Source organism: Apium graveolens, chromosome 2 (assembly GCF_009905375.1).
Source record: "Apium graveolens cultivar Ventura chromosome 2, ASM990537v1, whole genome shotgun sequence".
In the NCBI taxonomy this organism is placed as follows: Eukaryota; Viridiplantae; Streptophyta; class Magnoliopsida; order Apiales; family Apiaceae; genus Apium; species Apium graveolens.
Window position 1 is genome coordinate 237,616,676 of NC_133648.1, and position 21,401 is coordinate 237,638,076.

The window sequence follows — 21,401 nt, forward strand, 5'->3', positions numbered from 1 at the left end:
TCAGAACTTACACTATCAGACTTTGAATCAGAATTTACACTAGAAGGAACAATGGAAACTTTCTTCAAAGAAGGTTTTATTTGATAATAATCATAGTACAAATTATGATATTCCTTACAAGTATAAATGGAATGCCATAAACTACCACAATGAAAACAAGGATTTTGTGGTTTGTATCTAACAGAATGACTCTTAACTCCTGATTTTGAAGGTAAGGAGTTAATATTCTTATTCTTCCTGCAAAAAAAAGCCAGATGGTTAGAACTTCCACAGTTATGACATGTTTTCCTAGGAGCATCAGGAACAGGTTTATAATCATTGCTTTTATTCACACCTTCCTTTCCATTCCTATTTTTCCTAGGTGATTTTACCTTGTTTGCATTCTTAACATCTTTCAGCTTATGTTTAAGCTGCTTCTTCGTCATTAAGCCTATGTTCACTTCAGCTGTCTTTTCCTGTTTTAGTTTGTCAGAAGTTAATTCCTCTTTAACTTCTGATTTCTCATTTTCAGACTTTACAGTTACAAACTTAACAGGTTTTAACTTTGGCTTTTGCTTAACAACAGGCTTAATTTCTTCAGTTCCTTTATCATTCTTATCTTCTCCATAACCTAAGCCCTCTTTCCAGTTTCCACTACTTAGCAAATTTTGAGTTGTTTTTCCAGAGTTAGTCCAAGTCCTGATAATCTCTCTTTCCTTTTCTAACTCAGTTTTTAGAGATTCATTCATTTTTAGCACTTCATCCCTAACATAAAAAGCATCATCTCTATCCTTCTGAGTTTGATGGAACATGACTAACTCTTTTTCTAAGAAATCATTTCTTTTCTTAAATGTAAGATTTTCAGAAGTTAATCTTTCACATATTAAAGTTTGATCTCTATAATTAACAAACATGGTTTTAAGATATCTTCTCTACTCATTAATATCATCAGTATGAAAAGCATAAGTAGTCTGAGGTACCTTTGTTTCAGCAGTTTCAGAACTGCTCTCAGCACTTTCTTTATCAGCATTGGCCATCAATGCATAGTTCTCCTCACTTTCAGAGTCTGAGGTGTCTGTCCAGTTTTTCTGCTTTGTGACAAGAGCCTTGCCTTTGTCACCCTTTGCCTTCTTGCAATCAGGAGATATGTGGCATTTATCACCACAGTTATAGCATTTAACATTGGTATAATCTCCTCTATCAGACTTTCCTCCTCTGCCTTCAGATCTTTTGAAATTCTTCTTATCAGAACTTATGCCTTTCCTGGAAAACTTCTTTCCCTTCCTGAACTTCCTGTATGCAATCTTTGTGATTCCTTTCACCATAAGAGCACACAGCTTCATCATCTCCTCATCAGCATCAGTCTCAGGCAAGCTTTCAGAATCTGAGTCATCATCACTTTCAGAACTTGATGACTCAGTTTCAGACTTTATGAAAAGAGCTTTACCCTTGTCTTTCCTTGAGGAAGCTGCTTTGGGGGATTCTTCTTCAGCCTTAAGAGCAACTGTCCTTGATTTTCCTCCTTTCCTCTTGCTTCTTTGTTCCATCTCAAGCTCATGAGTCTTGAGCATTCCATAGATTTCATCGAGAGTTGTTTCATCAAGATTGTAGTTGTCTCTTATTGTCGTTGCCTTCAAATCCCAGCATTTAGGAAGAGCTAACAGGAATTTAAGGTTTGAATCTTCAAGATCATACTCTTTATCAACCAATGACAAATCATTCAAAAGTTTGACAAATCTATCATATAAATCATTCAATGACTCATTAGTCCTTGAGTCAAAATGTTCATACTCTTGAGTGAGTATTGTCTTTCTGTTCTTCTTAATTGTGTCAGTTCTCTGACACCTTGTTTCCAGAGCATCCCATATCTCCTTAGCAGTCTTGCAGTTGATTACCCTGTTTGACATTACATTATCAATGGCACTATGCAGTAAGTGTTTTACCTTAGCATCCTTAGCAATTGATGCTATATCTTCAGCAGTATAATCACTCTTCTCCTTTGGTACGGTCTTTGCTGCTTCACTTGCAACTGCAACAGCGAGCTTGGTTGGTTTTTGAGGCCCTTCCTTGATTCTATCAAGGTATTCTGGATCTGTTGCTTCCAGGAACATGGTCATCCTTACCTTCCATATGTGATATTCAGATGGTCTCAGTATGGGAACTCTGATGGTCTCATACCTACTCTGAATTTGTGTCTTTGGTGGTTCCTCAGTTTTGGTAGGCTTAGTTGGAGTTTCTGTGTCCGACATGATTGTGTTTGGATCTTTAACTGTATGTATGTTAACAGATAAGCTCTGATACCACTTGTTAGGTCACACACACTGTAGAGGGGGGTGAATACAGTGTATAATACAATAAAATCGATATTTAATATATTAAGTAACAGAAAACAAACTTTATTGAAACAATAAACTCTGTTACAGTATGGAACTGTTACCTCTCAGTGATGAACAAATATCACGAGAGCTGCTAGGGTTACAATGAATAATCTTCTCGAATATGATAACACTTATAGTGTAAACCCTATGTATGTGTTTATATACTACACAGTTACAAGATAATAGCTAATTGATATGGAATATAATTCTGCTTCCTAAAATATATCAATCAGATATCTTTTCTTCCAAGTATTCCATTCTTCACGAAACTCCTTCTTCATGCATATCTCTTCTTATGTTTATCTCGATCTTCTTTCCTTTAATCAGCTACTGTCCTTATCTGATCGTCCTTCAGCACTTAAGTTCTGATATCTAACTTCTGATGATTATCTCCTGATAATATAAGTACTGATATCCTTAAGTCCTGACTTCCAGTATAAGTACTGATCAACAGTTAAGTACTGATTTGTCCTGTTAAGTAAGATCTGAAATCTAAACATAAATTATATTAGCCATGACATTATCAAATATATCTAACATTGCTTCATTATGAAGGATGTTTGTTCTCATAGACATTTGTGTGGTGACACTATAGCTAGTATGTAGGTGCTTATTATAGAATAAGTTCACTGAACATGACTCACACAGCTGAACAACTGATGGAGTTCACTCACGTGTCAGCAGTTGTTCACATAGTGATAGTTGTACAAGTATACTTAGACTTGAGGTCATCATAGTCATCTTGTGTACACTGAACTATGCTTTGGTTTAGTTCTTAGTCTCAAGGGACAATTATAAGGGCTCTAATGGGTATAGGAATTTGTACACGAAGATAGTGCATGATCAATAAAGGATCTACCCCTTCAAGTGAAAGAAGAGAATGTTCAATGCTGATCCACTTATGTTAGTTCAGGAATCTCTGGCCAGAGTGAATGAAATTAGAAATGAGTTTCTAATTTACATTAAATAGAACTAAACATAGTGAATGGGAAAGCAAGTGATTAAATAAGATAGGCTTGACACAAGTTTCATGCCTTGTATTTAATCGTGACATTGCAGGGTAGAAGGAATTAATTGTACGGTAACTACTCACTGAATAGGTTCTTGGTATTCTAAGCAGTGAATTTGTATTATCCGGATAGTCGCGATATGCTGAGAAGTATCCCTCACGATGTAGAATAAATATGATTAATTAATTAATCATATTTAATGAATTAGAAAATTTATATAATTAATGATAAAATAGTTTTATTATTATTTATTTCTACTACCGGCTTAATATTGAACCTACAAGGTCACACCATAAAAGATAATGATTTAATGGTGGAGGAATTAATTAATAATGGCTGATAATTATTTATTTATGAAATAAATAATTAATTGGAAAATTTAATAATTGATTAAATGAGATTTAATTGATTATAAATTAATTAAGAAAAGGTTCTTAATATTATTAAGAATTTAATTTTTAGAAATTAAATCAAGTGAGAGAATTATTTCTAAAGAGTTTAGAAAAAGGATTAATAATTAAAAGGTGTTTTAATTATTAGTGAGAATAATAAAGGGTTAATAATAATAATATTTTATGGGAAAATTTTCAGCTGAAAATTTTGCCTATAAATATACTATTATAAACCCTATTTTTGCCTCAACCAAAAAGATTTACGAAACCCTAATTCTAAAGTAGAACAAGAGGGAGGCAACTAATTCTCTCAACCTCTTCCTCCTCCATCACATTGTACTCTTGGTGGATACCGGTGGAGTGCTTCACACTTGAGGAACAGCTGCTAGGGATTTCCGTTCATCATTTTTGGATCGCCATTAAAGACCTCCATCTTTCCATTAACGTAAAGCTTCTTAAGGTAAACATACTGAACTACGAATTAAATATTATTTTTCGCATGGATCCTGCGGAGGGTTTTGTTTTTTTTAAGATTTAAATTTACGTTTTCGCTGCGTTTATGTGCTAAAACCCTTCAATAAAACCCAGCCCGGTTGAGTCAAAGCACTGTTATAGAACTGGAAAGTTTTTCTAAAAACGGCGACTGAAAGAGGAAATTTATTCCTAAGACATAAAACCATAAAGTAAATAATATTCCTCCATGTATTAGGAGGGAGCTGACATGGGTTTATTTGCATATCTGTAAGCAGACGTGGGATGAATTCATGGAAGGGGAACCTAAGACCCGCAGTTAAGGCTCCTCAATAAATAAAGTTTGTGTCCCCCTCACAATTATAGGTCCTATCCCCAGGGGCGGCTGGAGTAATTCTAAGGTTAAGGGGGAGTCTGTACATGGTGTTGAAAGCTTATATCCTGCCATCTAGCTCATGAAAGGTATTACCATGGTTGTAAGAATCTAAGTCAGACAAAGATGAATATCCATCCCCTCTAGTGTTTATCATGTCTATAAGAGAAGTATAAGGAGAACGTATTTGAATGGCGGTACCTATTTTTGAAGAATTCATCTTGACTAGCCTAGAAAGATCGCGATCTGCCATTGATATTCTCGGGAAGAAGGCTTGAAACCCAGAAAAAGGTTGAAGATGGTGGAGCTGCGGTGGCTGACAACGCCGGAAATCGCCTTTTTAGAGAAGAACTAGAGAGATTTTTGAGAGGATTTGAGAAGTGAGAAGTGAAATGAGAATTCTCACTTCTCACCTCACTTATATAGCTGAAAATTCAGGAATATGAATCAACTAAAGCCCATAGAGGCAGGGCCCAATCTAAGAAAGCCCACTAAAAAGGAAACTTCAGGGACATTCTAGAAACAGAAAAGGAAACTGAAAGGTAAAAAATCGAGCATAATTTTTATTAAATCGATCAAAGTTCTGATCGGTGGTGAATAAAACCCTCGTCGAATTTTCATTCGATTAAAGGGGTAAAAAATCACTTAAGTCGATCAGAGTCCTGATCGAAAAAGGAAAATCCCTGGTCGAATTTTCATTCGATTAAAGGGGTAAAAATAATCACTTAAGCCTATAGGAGTCCTGATCGAAAAAGGAAGAATTCTTGTCGAATTTTCATTCGATCAAAGGGGTAAAAAAACACTTAATTCGATCAGAGTCTTGATCAAAAAAGGAAAAATTCTGATCGAATTTTCATTCGAGTAGAGAGATAGAAATTCGCTTAATTCGATCAGAGTCCTGATCGATAAAGAGAATAATTCTGATCGAATTTCAGAAAGACCACAGTGTCAAAGGCAAGTCCAAATCGATGAGGATACTGACTAAATCGATCAGGATTCCTGGTCGATTTTCCCGTAGATCTCAGTGTCAAAAATAAGTCTAAGTCGATCAGAATCGTGATCGATTCGATCAGGATTCCTAGTCGATTTTCCCTTAGAACACAACAACAAAATCCAAGTTAATTCGATCAGGAATCCTGATCGAAATCTTGTCGACTAGGATGACAAAATAACTATTAATTCGATAAGGATCCTGATCGATTTCGAGGAGAAATCCTGGTCGATTTTGCTGGACTTCTGGTCGATTTAAGTCAGAAAATTAGGGATAAATCCCGAGAAATTAAGGAAATTCCTGGAAATTATGGATATTTTCCGGAAATTGGAAATGAATCCCAGAAATTAAAGAAAAATCCCAAAATTAAGGGAAAATTCCTGGAAAATAGAGGAAAAATCTCAGAAATTGAGGGAAAATTCCTGAAAAATACCAGAAAATTCCTAAAAAGAGGGAATAGGGTAAAAAGAAAGTAATAGGGAGTTTCCAAAATGACCCCGAAACAATGTACAAGGCAAATCGTTGTAAATGTGTAGGTCGCTCCACGCTTTACGCAAAAAAATGACACCTTGTAAAGGAATAATAAAACTTAACTTCTGAGAAATCTTTTACGATTTCCCAGAAGTTGGGGGCAAATGATAAGGAATAAAATAAACCCTGATTGTATAATTAATATCGTATTAATTATACCAGAATTGTACTGACACTAAAGTCCATTAGAAAGGGCCCAAAACTCTGAATTTTAATCAATTTCATAATTAATTAGTAAGGGATAAATCAGCTAATAAATAAAGTCCAATTAAGAATAAAATTCCTTGAAGATTGACCTCCAAGAAATCTCATAGGATAAGAAATCAGTTTCCTACTTCCTAGGACTCCAAAGTCCGTTCTAATTCAGAGACTTGCCCACCAAGTCTCCCAATTTCAGTCCAATTCAAGGACTCCCAACATCTATATAAGGGGTCTCACCCCACCAAATCAGAACTACGTTTTTGACTTGATCCTTGGCAAGCAGCAAGGTACGTAGGCATCTTGTTAAGGGAGATCGAGTCACGAAACATAAGAGCAGTTAAATCGAGTCTCGAAGTTCACGAATCCTAGTAGTAAATACAGTAATTAATACCTTAAGTTTTTAGCCATAACAAATATAATTTTTTTTTATTAAATTAGGAAAATATTAAATTTAAACAAAAATAATAAAGATAAATTAATGTTACATTCAATTAACTAATAGAAAGATAACAAATATTAGTAACTAATTAATACAAATATAATAAGATTCAATTAACAAAGTAGCAAATATATAAAACATAAAAAATAATATTTTATTAATAAAAAGATTTAGACTGTAAATAGTTTCGGCCTAAATTTAAATTTTGACCTAAATTGAAACAGTTTAATACACGGTTCGGTCCACATTTATGCTAATAAACCACACTTCGAGTTCGAGATGGGCTAAAGTTGGGTTAGGTCACCGCTAAACTATTACTCCAGTTAAACAACTGAACATGTGGAAATGAATCACATGCTTAAAATAAAAAGTAGGGGATTTGTATAATATATCCCAAATTAGTATGTTACTTTACAGATGTATCCCATTTTGTTTAATAATTATTAAAATGTCCCAATGTTAAATTCTAACTCTTATATAACTCATATACATATAATTAGTTTATATATTTATATATTTGTTTACTTAAATTAATTAAAATATCCCCAATATTTTACAGATAAGTTAATAAACTAGATATTAGTTTTTAAGTAATCACGTAACATGACCCGCCAAAATTTTTTATGTTAGGTGTCTACTCCCGCCTTTACCAGCCAGTTTTTTTTATCAGGTGTGTACACTCCCGCGTAATACACATCCTCCTACCTCCTCTCAGTATTTTCTCATCACTCGTGTTCTCTCAAAATTATGGAGAAGGAGAAGATTGAAGAGATTATATAATCCAATCGTATGAGGTAATATTTCTTGATTGTTTATTGTTATTCTCTTTTCTAAAATTTAACAGTTCTAATTGATTTAATAATATAATTGCCTTTTGTTAATTATAACAGAGATTCAAGATCAACCTTGATATGTAACCCACAAATTAGGTGTGTAACACCTAAAAAGTTGATTTGTCAACCATCTACCAAAGTATACACTCCAAGAAAAAGTGCACGTTTGATTGAAAAGGCTAACATACCAAGGCAACATATTTCAAAGATGGTGCTGGATTTTGAAAGTCATGTTGAAAAGTCCAGTCTAATGTCTGAAACCCGTGTTGCGAGTAATCAAGATTTTGTGAATATGGATGTTGATGGCCTAGTTCCGAATTTCTGGAATTTGGTCTCTGAAAAAGTTGATAATGTTGAAGAAGCATTCAGTGTGATTCAAGAACCAATTATACAACTTGAGAATTTTGGAGAAGATGATTGTCATCCTGAAGATCAACCATGGAGCCAACTACTTATGTATAGTGAGGGTGAAGATGATAGAGAGTGGGATGAGTTTCTTTATCATTTTAGCATGAAAAACAGAAGTGATGATGAAGATAATGAGAAAGAAGTTGAAGGTAATGTTCCTGCTTTAACAAAGCAAAATGTTATAGTTAATGACAATGTGCCATCTGAGAACTTTTCAAATATTCCAAAAAGTAATATTAGTATTGGGCCATTGTTGAATGATAGTGATTTTGATGATTTTTTTTGCTGCTAATTTGGTGGATCCCGAGTTGTTTTTTGAACCAGAAAATGATGAATAAGCTGTTTATGATAAAATTGAAGTAGATTTGCAATTTTTGGACAAAACTGATTTTCAAAAGTATCTTAGAAAATATTGTGTATCTAATAGGATAGCATGCAAGTTTCATAAAAGTGACAATATTAGGATCAATGTTGTATGTCAAAATTTTGGACAACCGATTATGTGTCCATGGTTTGTATACGCACGGAGGATCCCTGGTGAGCCAACTTGGAGTATAAGAAAATGCGACCTACATCACACTTGTGTTGGAGATCCTAATGGAAAGAATTCAAGTGCAAATCATTAGTTTATGGCTGAGTATTTGATTGAAAAGATGAAGAAATCACATAGCAAAATTATACACAAATCTAATGAGTTTGCTGATGAGTTCTGGGCTAGTCACAACACATTAATTCCCTATCATGTTGCATGGAAGGCTAGAAACAATGTTCAGGAGAAAATTAATGGCAGTTATGATGAAAGTTTCAAACTAGTACCAAGCTTATGTCAGATGATTACTAGAACCAATCCAAAATCAATTGCAACTTACACATATAACAGGTACATTTTTTAGTTTAAGTGTTTAATATTGATTTAGTTTTAAAATTAGTAGATATTTTTTTACTAATTAATACATGTTGTAGTATAACACTACTTTAGTTTTAAAGAGAATGTACATATTTGTTTCATATAAATTAGCATGTATTTAAGTGTTGATACTAATTTAGATTTACAAACTAGTACATATTTTAGTAGAATTTTGATTTAGCATTCAAAATTAATACATATTTTTTTTCTTTATTACAAAACAATACATAATTAAGTGTTTAATATTGATTTAGTTTTAAAATTAGTAGATACTTATTTTCTTTCACAGAAATTAACTTCATATTTTAGTACAATATTGTTATAATTTTAAAATTTTACTACATATTTTTCCATAAAAATTAATATATATATATATATATAAGTGTTAATATTGTTTTGGTTTTAAAAGTTTGTACCTATTTTTTCTTTTTTACTAATTAATACATGTTGTAGTATAACACTACTTTAGTTTTAAAGAATATGTACATATTTGTTTCATATAATTTAACATGCATTTAAGTGTTGATACTAATTTAGACTTAAAAACTAGTACATATTTTTGTATAATTGTGATTTAGCATTCAAAATTAATATATATATTTTTTCTTTACTACAGAACATATAAATATTTAAGTTACTTATACTTATAACTTTAATTTATGTGTGCTTTAACTTTTCTTTTTTCTTGTTTCAGTGAAGATAAAACTTTGAGTTTGTAACAATATTTTTTGATGCACCTATGAAGGCTTTTATTAATGGTTGTAGAAATATGGTTGGTCTTGATGGATGTCATCTTAAGGGGAAGTATGGTGGTTGTTTATTATCAGCCAGTGCTCTGGTTGGACAAAACAGTTTGGTGTTTTAGGAATCATGATTTGTAAAGATTTGTAAAAATGAGTGTGCCTACAACTAGTTCTTATTTTTAAAACATCTAAAGCCTAGGTTGGATGAGCATCCAATAAAGGAAATCAACTTCATATCTGACAGGCAAAAAGGCTTGAGGGAAGCTGTTCATAAGTTATTCCTCACTTCATCACACATGTTTTGTTTTAGGTTTGTAACTACATTTTGATATTTCATGTTATATAACCCTGTAATACATGATTTTGTATTAATTTTTGAATTGATCACAGACATATGTTTAAGAACTTCAAATCACATTTCAAAGGTTATAAGTTTCACACTATGTTCTGGAATGCTGCCAGAGCTTATAAAGCTAAACACTTTGAGCTGATGTTCTTCATTACTATTTGTTTTGTGGATTCTAATAGTTTTCATTAATTAAAAATTGCTAGATAAATAATTTTAATTATAGGCACACATGGATAGTATGATGGTGGAAAATGTTAAGACTTTTGAGTACTTGATGGGAGGGGATCCTAAAAGCTGGTGTAGGGCTTGATCATAACAACTCTTGTGAACACACTTGAGCAACAATTTCTCCGAAAGTTTTAATAATATGATTATAAAAATTAGGGAAAAACCTGTTTGTACATTAGTATTAATGTACGGTTAATTGATCATGGGGTTGTTTCTCAAGAGAAGAACTGCATGTGTTGGTTGAGATTCTGGAGATTTTGTTCCTAGCGCAAAGAAATTACTAAAAATAATGTTCAAGAAAACAGGGGAGTACAAAGTAGCAGGAGCTGTTGCTGGCAAGGTTTATGAAGCATGTAGTATGTGCTTTGCAACAAATCAGTCCCAATTGGGCTGAGTAAGTGTTCAATTAAATAAATAAATAATAAAATAGTTGTTAATACATATCAATATTACTAATTTATTTTTGTGGATTCTCAGGTATTGTGCTAGATATTATTCTGTGAATAATTATAAGATAACATATGCATCAGAGATGGTACCTTTGGAAGGTCCTGATTATTGGGAAAAGGATTTTATATTAAAAGGTTGCTATATTAAATTATATAAGCAATTTTTTAAGATAACTAATTGTTTGTGTAGCCTGGAGCAATTATTGTCCCACAGGAGAAAAAACAAGGTGTTGCAGCTACTGTAAGCAACCTGGCATAACAAAACTACATGTGGTGGTGGTCCTATAGGCTCTAACTCAAAAAGAAAAACGGAAAGAAAAAGGGTTAGAGTGGAAGTAGATAGTTGAATTAGTTTATTTGGATTGTTGATTTTTTTCCATTGTAATTACTTTTGAAACTTTTATTTTTTTAAAATTTTTTTGAATGGATTTTTCACGTGGTAATGAATATTAATATATTTACTTTTTTGAGTATGATAATTTTTAGTGTGAGACACAACTAAAACAAATAGTGTCAGACATTGTTAAAAAGTTTCATGGTAGGAATATGTTATAATTTGAATTAATTAATTAAGTATTCTACATTTATATAATCACAAGAAGTAAAGTAGTAATATTTAAAAATATGAAATTTATGAAGTTAAGACTAAAGATTATAAATGTCATACAAAAATGTTAAATAGTATAATTAATCATGGTTAACATAAAATTGTTAAAAAAATTGAAAATGTGATATGTTAATAAATAAAATTATAAATGGTACATATTTATAAATGGATATTGAAAGTGGGACATATTAATAAAAAACCTTAAAAGTACCCGGGAGATGCCTCTTTTTTCCCCCAAATTAGTTTCTTACATTTTCTGATACAACCTCACCATCCTAAATAGAAGTTGCATGTTGCAGCGATTTCGTTGAAACGATGGTGTCTTGGACCTTTTTGAAAATTTCCCATTAAACCTAGAAAGTATTTGACTAATTTGATTTTTAAAATTTAATTATTTTTTATAAATTATTGTCAAATTATTTATTTTATAATAAATAAAAATATTATTAAATATTATTAAAAAATTAACATATAAATATATGATTTTGTTCTGATTAATTCTCCGATCAAATCATGATTTGTCGATTAATTTAGTTATACATTTTTAACACATTTTTAATATAAACTATTTAATAAATAAAATTACCAAAAATACTAACTTTTCTAAGTTTTTTTGCAATTCGGTTATTTTTCTGATTTTTTTTGCAAAAATACGGAATCAACCAAAATCAAGCAGATATGCAATTAGTTGAATCAAGTTTTTTTGGTTGCATTTGAGGTTACATATAGTTGCAGAAACTCGTCGAAAATTTGATCCAGTTAATTTTAGTTGCAAAAAACCGTATTTTTACAAAAAATATTTAAAAAATCGTATTTTTGCAAATAAAAAGGTATTTTTGCATTTTTTTAAAATAACATTATTTTTGCAAAAATATTTTTAAACTTGGGTATTTTTTTAAAAATCCCTTTAATAAATCATGATATACACTATGTCTTAAATTTAATATCATATTTTTAATAGTAAGTCGAATTTAAAATTATTTATAAGATAATATTAAAATTATATATTAAATCATATTATATTATGAAAATCTATTACTAATATAAAACTTAAAACTTTAAGAATGTATAGACATTATATTTTTTTGGAGAATATTCGCACCCCATTATATTTATATATAATTATTTAATTAATATATATAAACTATTATATATTTATATTAAATATATGATAATCAGGAATTGCGGAAATACCCTAATCTCTAATCCCGTTTCGGTCACTAACTTTTTTTTAAAATTTATTATTTATGTCCTCTCGAATCCCTGATCAAAACGAGCCGATAAAATGCCCATCCCTGATCGGATCTTAATTTTTATTATACCTCGATGATCCCAAAGTAAGTTTGACAAGTCCATTAATCAAGGACAACGTTAGCAGGGTGAAATGCACTTAACCAGCAACATTGTAGCTCATCTACTTTAAACAAACACTTCTGTTACCTTTCAAATCTATCACTACTAGTCTTCAATTTCAACACAACACTCCAACCGTTTCTTTATTAATTGCCTCACAGTTGAGCAGCTACACTAAACACACACCCCCATTAAAACCCCATTTCACATTCTCATTTTTCATGACTTCTTGTCCTATGGATCAACTAAAGTCTCAACCTTTATGGGTTCTTGCTCTTCTTTCTCTAAGTTCTTTATATTTACTCAAGTTGTTTTTCTGTATTCTAAGATGGGTCTATGTTTATTTCATCAGACCTGCCAAGAATCTCAAGAAATATGGTTCTTGGGCTTTGATTACTGGCCCAACTGATGGCATTGGTAAAGCTTTTGCCTTTGAATTGGCAAGAAAAGGGCTTAATCTTGTTCTTGTGGGTCGAAACCCTGATAAGCTTAATGATGTTTCGACTGTGATTCGAGCTAAGTTTGGGGGAATTGAGATTAAGACTGTGGTGGTTGATTTTTGTGGTGATTTGGTAGAAGGGGTTAAGAGAATTGAGGAAGTGATTGAGGGTTTAGAAGTTGGGGTTTTAATTAATAATGTGGGGGTTTCGTACCCGTATGCGAGGTTTTTTCATGAAGTGGATGATAAATTGTTGGCTGATGTGATTAAGATTAATGTTGAAGGGACTACTAGGGTTACTCAGGCTGTGTTGCCTGGAATGCTAAAGAGGAAGAGAGGGGCAATTGTTAATATTGGTTCCGGTGCTGCCATTGTCATTCCTTCGGATCCTCTTTACTCTCTTTATGCGGCTGCTAAAGCGTAAGCATTCGTGTTTTTGCTTTTGATTTGGATGATCTGATTGTTTGTTGTGTGTGCATATTTTGTGATCTGTTCAATTGAATGTTTAGTAGCATAGTTATATATTGATGAAACTGGTTTTATATCTTGTTTGACATTTGAGGATATATTAGGAGAGTTGATGAATCAATATGTAGTATAAGTCTCACAAATGGATCTGCATTAACTGGATTATTTATAGGCTTAGGCGTATAGACTAGAGATTGTACAATGGCATGAATACAACAGGACTGCGGAATAAAAATGTTCTGAACAACTTGGTTTGGCAAATCAAGGTGTATGAGACATTAGATCTCATCCTCTAGAAAGCAACAGCAACTTGGATTGCACCAAGTGTAATTGATTAATCATTAGATGTACAAACAGAATGAAGTTGCTTCCGTTGGAATGAAGTCTTAGTGTGGCTAGAAGGTGATTATTTTAGATGGTCATTGCACATGGATACATCTTGTGCAGATCTTCAATATTGAATTTTGCACTGATGTCGGTTTATCCGTCAAAAGTTGAAATCAGTGTTTTGTGTAGTACTTTAACTGACCTTTTAGAAGTAATAGTAAGAATAATGCGAAGAGGTATATTCTTTGTAATTTACAGTTTTATTATCATCTCATTTGGATAGTTTTCCTCCAACTTACATACCAGATAGGGAACAGCATGCTACTCACAGTATCCAGCCTAAACTGTGTTACAAGATTGGTCAAAGCTGGTGGTTGCTTAGTCTTTACCTAATCAATAATGAGGAAATAGTATGTAAAATCTAGTCTAGAAGATGTCATACATACTAGGCTATAAATTGCTTTGTAGGCTTTTATTATTAAGCTTTTGGCATCATAACTAGCTTAACTTTGAAATATAAGGTGTATACCGTAGATGACAACATGAATATATTGCAACCTTTACATTTTGTTTCTTTTTTTTTCTCTCTACAAGTGGTTAACGAAAACAGCTAACTAAAGGAACCTCACTTGTTGGTTTATTATCAGATATGTCGATCAGTTCTCAAGATGCCTCTATGTGGAGTACAAGAAGAGTGGTATTGATGTCCAATGTCAGGTATGTCCCTTCCTTTATTTAGTTACATGCTCACTCCACCATTGTTACTAAGTGATAAGTATAGTGTTATGTTAGTAATTAGGTTATGTACTTATATATATTCGGATAGTTCATTCATGCCTCTCAACTGAGGATGCATTAATGCTCAAGTGTATGCCCGCACAATAAAAACTGCTCCAGTGTAAGCACACAAAATAAAACTACGTCTATATAATTTATATTGATGAATACTGTTCTTTTTTATAGGTACCTCTATACGTGGCGACAAAAATGGCATCAATTCGAAGATCCTCTTTCTTTGTACCGTCAACTGATGGATATGCCCGGGCTGCCTTGCCATGGATTGGCTATGAACCACGGTGTACACCCTACTGGCCCCACTCTATCTTGTGGGCTTTGGCAAACTCTTTACCTGATGCTGTTGTTGACGCTTGGCGCCTGAATTTCTGCCTTGCAATCCGGAAGAAGGGACAATCTAAAGACTCAAGGAAGAAGGAATGAACAGGTCTATATCCGACTTCAGTTCACCTTTTCTCAATTCCCCATATTAATTCAGGATTTATTACTGGGATGTAGAATTTAAAACATTTGTTTTGGGATGAGAAAATGTACTTTTCAATATCAAGTACTTGAACTTCTAGCGCAAATTCTCGTTGAGTTGCATTTGTATTCAAATTATGATAATAGTGTAACACTGGGCACATGTTGCCAACAGTTGTCATATATTCTTTAATTTGAATCTATATGAGAGCACTCGCACTTTCATGAAATTGCTTTCAATTCTCGCTTTAGGACCTAGTCTTAAGTTACAAAATTAGTCATTACCAAGAATTTATCATTCTGCAGCTCACAAATTACAGAAGGAATGGCAAAAGTTACATTTGAATATCCAGTACTAATAAAATTAGGACCATTACTCCAAATCTATACAAAATAATCACTCTCCAGTAGGGCCGTAAACGAACCAAGTCGAATTGAGTTTTTCCTTAACGAGTTCGAGTTTGAGTTTTTCCCTAACGAGTCGAGTTCGAAAAGTTTAACAATCAGATTTTAATGTTCGAACTTGAGTTCGTTAACAACTGAGTTGAGTTCGAGTTGTTCACAAACTTTTCGAGTTGGTCATTAACTTTTTATTTTTTTTGTCTTTTTTTCACAATTAGAGTCCAAACAAGGCCCAACCCAAATAAATTATTTGAAGTCTCGAACATGAAATTCCATCATACTATCACTTGAGATTTAGAATAGAGCATGCTCATGTATATATTTAGATTTTTTTTATGTATATTGCTTAGCGAGTCGAGTTCGAGTCGATCTCGAGTCAACCACTTGTAAAACTCGGATTGACTCGATAAGCTTAATATTTTCTTGTTCGAACTCGAGCTCGATTATTTAACAAGTCGAGTCGAGTTAAACGAGTTGAGTCGAGTCAAATCTAACGATAAGTTCGGACTCCAGCCCACATTAATGGTAAAAGTACACTCTAGCTTCATATTAAAAAAATATCATTACTTAAAATGTACAAATTCCCAACAGTATACAAAAAGATATTAAAGAGAAGCAATTACAACTATCTATATGACTACAATATCTTACAGCTATTTAGTAGAAATCGCAGTGCTTCAAGACGAAAGTATAAGCCAATTCGGCTTTCTTTCCTCTTTTTGTCTGCGAAATGGTTGAGCAGTTACATGTAATATCACATTTAAACTTGGAAATCTTTCTGGACATATTTCACCGGACATCTTTATCGATAGCAAGTTCAGTCTCTAAATCAGCGGCAGGTGTCTTGCGCCTAGAATACTTTAAGCTAAATATCCGAGTAAATGTACTCTTTGACCTAGGCAGTGTTTCAGGATCAGCATTGTGTTTGCTGCCATCAGTTTTCCGAGCATGATCACAAGATACAGTTTTAAGAGCATTTTCGAATCGACGCTTATATGTCGGGAACCTTGATATAGACTTGCTTATCCCTTGAAGTCTGCATAAGAAATTGTAAAGTAGGTATAAGCAAATTTATAGAATAAGGAAATTATAATAAAGGACCACCAAAAAAATTATCACCTACCTCAGTGCTAACGCATTAAGTTCTGCCTTTTTTATCTCTGATTCAGGTGGAGATCCCATTGTAGAAATTTTTAACTTTTCCGGACTACCTAAAAATAACACTAGTCTCCCCAAGTACAGCTCTTCGGTCTCGGATAGGTTTTGGGCTTTGATCTGATCCTTCATGACAAGGAGTGGATTTAAAAACCAATCGAAGAAGGTCTCTGTTGGTCTGTTTGTGCTTGTTATCTCGGTAATATTGTCCGCTGCACAATTTTCGAAAATTCAAAGCTATTGCACCATTTCCTTGCAAGGGAAAAGCATAACACTCAAGAATAAATAGATAAACAGAGTTTGTCTTTGCATACCTAGTAATAAACCAACACTGTTCGCTTTTGCAGATCGCAGAAGGCACTGCAGGAGGCTGTAAGCCGCTAAACCACTACATATGGACTTTTTTTTGTTTATCTTGTCATCTTCTATGTCTTGCTTAGTTATTACACCTTGAGAAAACATTCTCTCCCCATCGTGATGGATATCATTGATTATGCCATCAATTATCTGAAAAAAGCCAACCCACTTCATTATATAGATACTTCAACAGTCAAGATAATCCAGTAACAGATTTTTTCATTCTTAACATGAACATGAAACTTTACAGAATAACAAGGCTTAATTGCACTACGGAAGTAATCCAATATTGTTAGGAGATTCTTTAAGGTAGGTAAGAGTAGTATAAGATAGTAGATCACATACCTCTAAGGGCTTCAATTCAATTAGAGGAGCCCTCACAGAACCTGAACGCAAGGATCCTTTTCGGAAGGAGTGTACTGAAGAACTTGTACGAGAGGTGCTACGCTTTACTGCAGCCTTCTTTCGGTATTTTGGCCTGCGGTTATGACACTGTCAAATTAATACCATAAAGAAAGAGACTAGACCATACTAAAATTACAGAGTGAAAGGTCCTGTCGTACTTGGGAAAGCAAGACCCTTCTGGCAAGTGAAGAACATCATTGCTGTATTCATCATATATAGACAGAGTCGCAACAATATAGCAAAGTCCAAGCCATAATGAAGATTCCTGGAGTCCAAAACCGAGATATAATTATTGTAGTAATAACCTTCTAGAACAGTACTTATGCAGAGTGCAATGAAAATGGCTTAGAGAATATAAGAGACGGTCTTTATTGATTGACTGTTATGCAAATATGTATTACAGAACCGCTTAATGTTGAGCATAAATAGAAAGTCAAATTTTAGGAATGGTTAATTCGCATGAAAAGCAAAGTCACTATCTCATTCAAAATTTAATCTTTTCCAGCATAGCGTGAGAAGTCTAATTAACTAGGTGTAATTACAGAGGTGTGGCTGAACTTTACCCGCTTTTGCATTTTGGTGGTCGAAATTTCAAGTTTGCAATATAGTGGCCAAAGAATACTTTTATATTACAAAAAGGTGGCTAAGGGCCACTTATTTTAGAAAAAAGCTTTTGTTTGTTCTTTAAAAGTGGCCCTTACCCACCTTTTAGAAGAGTTAAAGCAACATAAGGCCACTATATTGCAAATTTGAAATTTCCGCCACCGAAATGCAAATACGGGTAAAGTTCAGCCACCATTTTGCAATTTACTTAATTAACTAGTATCAGAATCTATGATGTCAAAATTCCAATCCAATTTTCAGAGTTTCTTTCGTGGTGTATACTTACAAGTTACAATAGTGACCAAGTTTAACATAGTAATTATACTATTCAAATTGTTATGAAGATTGATTCTTGATGTTTTAAGAATAGGCATAAACAGCTGGTCCTTAGTTTTTTTTTATTTGAAATTAAATTAAAAAATAGTAAGAATTACCTGATACACAATCACTGCAGCATAAGCACCAATGAATATACTTGACACCATTGAAGCTAATAATGCCCCGCCAACAGCCAATGGCCAAAGTAGTATAGCAAGACCTGCAAATGGTACGCACATGGTTTCCAGGAAAGGACCTTCCCGTCCTATACAGTCTTCAAATAGCCGACGCCATCCCTTGAAAAGCATGTATGGAAATTTACAAACAGCTACAAAGGAGATTACTAGAAAGTCAACAATTACTCCCAGTGCTCCGACAATGATGGCTCCAGGAAGATAAAGCAATCTGCATGCGAAGTTTTGTTAACAAAGGGAGTGCACCTCCCTCAGCATATAAAGGCAAACAAGTGAAGCTAAAGTTGACTCCACGGCATTTAACAATCTCGAAAAATAATTCATGAAAATGAAATTCCATTTTTAAAAGAATATTAAGATCAAAACTAGCTAGTTCATTTTCTAAATTGACACAGACAATTTCCTTTGTATATTTCACCAAGCAAATTGATCCTGTATCTTTGCTGAGAGGGGATGCAAAACTCTATGTATTTTAAATGAAATTAGGCTAAAATTAATGAGGTTTTACAAGGCTATGTTCTCTATCAATTTCATATGCTATCATAACTTCGAGAAAGGATTAATGGCTTGGGTGGAACAGCTAAAGTAAAAGCACGTGACATTTCCCCATGTTCATTGTCTTACTAAGTAAGATCCTACAGAAGAAACTAGAACTGCTTTACCTAATAAATCATGAGCAGAAAATATGGTACTCATTTGGTTAATCTTTTATCACGAGGCAGTTCCTTATAACACAAAACAACATAATAACAGAACTGACCACCCTGAACCATGCTTATTATTGCAGCCAACCGTTAAATTATTTCTAAGATAGGATAGGTGGTATTTCAAAACCTTAGAATCTTACTGCACAAGACAAAATTGTACTTAAGACATGAAACACTGCCTAATATGGAAAGGAGATTCCTCAATTATATTTCCAATGACCTTTGGTTATTAAAAGAAAAACCAACCTAATTTCATAATACTTCTCATCCTCAGGTCCTTGACGTTTTAGATCATCCATGTATGAAAAGTAAGAATAATAGCAAACATCCTTGAAATCTCTGATAATGGTGCAGCACCTTGTGACTGTGTCCCAAGTTCCATCCTATAATTTAATTAGAAGATTACAATGACAACCACGGACATAGAGCAGTAGATATCACAATAAGGCAAAGAGGTCAACTTACATAGATACAGTGGAAAAATTTATCAGTATTCCCTTCACTAATAGCATCAAAAGTAGCAAATATGGGTGAAAAAAGCCCATATGCTGCACCACCAATAATGCTCGCAAGTATGCCAACTGGTGGCCACAAAAGCAAGGGCACAGCAATACATACACAGAGAACAAGCTTCAGAACTGGACCAAATTTTTTTGTTCTGCCACATAAAATTAGAAAAAAAGAAAAACATGAAGACGAAAACGAAAACGAAAACATTAAGTAAACATGTTAAGGAGGCAATAGAGAAAATGCAGCCATTGGTAAGAAATGCACCTCAGAATGCAGAGGTATGTCCAGAAACAGTGTACAGGCCACAGACCCAAAATTATTGCAGAGTTTCCAAAAGTCATAAGAAGGCATATCAGCGGGCACAAAATGACACCTGAAGCAATAAAATAAATATATGTTTACCAAAAACACAGGGTGAAAAGAGTTCAAATTCGAAATTGTCAAGAAATGTAATCCAAGTTGTTAGCTTTTCTACATTAAAAAAGGTTTCCAAATTAGTCTGAAGTCATTTCATAGTTCCTAATTTAAGGATATTTACTGTACTATCCAATAAAACTAGTGTCCCATTATCTTGAGATAAACTGGTTTTCGATCTCTTGAAGCAGCATATACAGACAAAAAAAGCAACCGATAGTAAAAAAAGGATCAGTTAGGGAAACTCAAGTGCTGCAAAGGGCTGTTTGAATTACTGGGACATAGGGAATATTGACTAAAGACAAGTGCATATGATAAACACGCTTCCAAATGAACTTAAATCACCAAAGGCTCCGAAACTTCGAGGAGATTCTTCGAAAAATCCCAAAATTCGGGCATATCAATTTTAATGACTCCCAGGTCAACATATGTGGAATTTAAAAGGACTGGTTTTGTTTCCAACTAGCCGCACAATTTGTAAGTCCTATTTCATCTCCATGTAATCACTCTTTCCTTCTTTTTTAGGATAGTTATCCATGTAATCATTGAGTAAATATAACCAACCAAAAAAAGTAAAGTAAGAAAATGATATATCTGGAGACTAGAAACATCAAGTTAAGTGGACAGTAGTAGGACCTTTGATACAACATGTATACAACAAATCAAACAAGGAAAACAAGTTTATAAACACACAAAGATATAAAAGGAAACTTGACAAAAAAAGATATAAAAGGAAAGAAATATGAAACTATGAAAAAAGAAGGGAAGTAACAAAGTACCTTTAATGAAGCCAAGAACAAGAAGTCCAGTGAAGAAAGGCAAGAAACATATGAACCTCCACAAAGATGTCCAAACTCCAGTTGGGGGCTCCATATCTAACTCCTCTTAGATCTATAACCTTAACCACTACAAACCCAACTCAAAAAACCTACTAAAAACTCACAAATATCCCATATAAACTGTGGCCTAAAATTATTATTATTATTTTTAGACTTATAATTCAAACAAAACTTATCTGGGTCACATGGATTGACAACCATGAATCAGCTGTTGAATAACTGTAAGTGAATCTTGTATTAGATGTCAAGATATTAGAAAGCTGCACTTGTATATTATAGTACTACCAAAAAGGATAAAGACCAGAAAGGCTGCTGTTTGTTTTCTTGCTCATTTTATTACCACTACTACTCGTACATTCTTTCT

At 33.2% G+C, this 21,401-nt stretch overlaps 2 protein-coding genes across 2 annotated transcripts; one reads left to right on the plus strand and one right to left on the minus strand.

The window, feature by feature from the left end:
• Positions 1-12,624: 12,624 nt before the first annotated feature.
• Positions 12,625-15,363, plus strand: LOC141708194 (very-long-chain 3-oxoacyl-CoA reductase 1). The gene is made up of 3 exons (XM_074511695.1): positions 12,625-13,501; positions 14,524-14,593; positions 14,840-15,363. The coding sequence occupies exons 1-3, from the start codon at positions 12,864-12,866 to the stop codon at positions 15,092-15,094; spliced, it is 963 nt and encodes a 320-aa protein (XP_074367796.1). The 5' UTR covers positions 12,625-12,863; the 3' UTR covers positions 15,095-15,363.
• Positions 15,364-16,054: 691 nt separating this feature from the next.
• On the minus strand, positions 16,055-21,401 carry LOC141708195 (putative membrane protein At3g27390). The gene is made up of 10 exons (XM_074511696.1): positions 20,978-21,401; positions 20,049-20,157; positions 19,740-19,932; positions 19,521-19,657; positions 18,490-18,778; positions 17,611-17,717; positions 17,393-17,525; positions 17,005-17,197; positions 16,659-16,902; positions 16,055-16,571 (listed from the first exon to the last, which is right to left on the minus strand). Exons 1-10 carry the CDS (start codon positions 21,069-21,071, stop codon positions 16,325-16,327), a joined length of 1,746 nt encoding a protein of 581 aa, XP_074367797.1. The 5' UTR covers positions 21,072-21,401; the 3' UTR covers positions 16,055-16,324.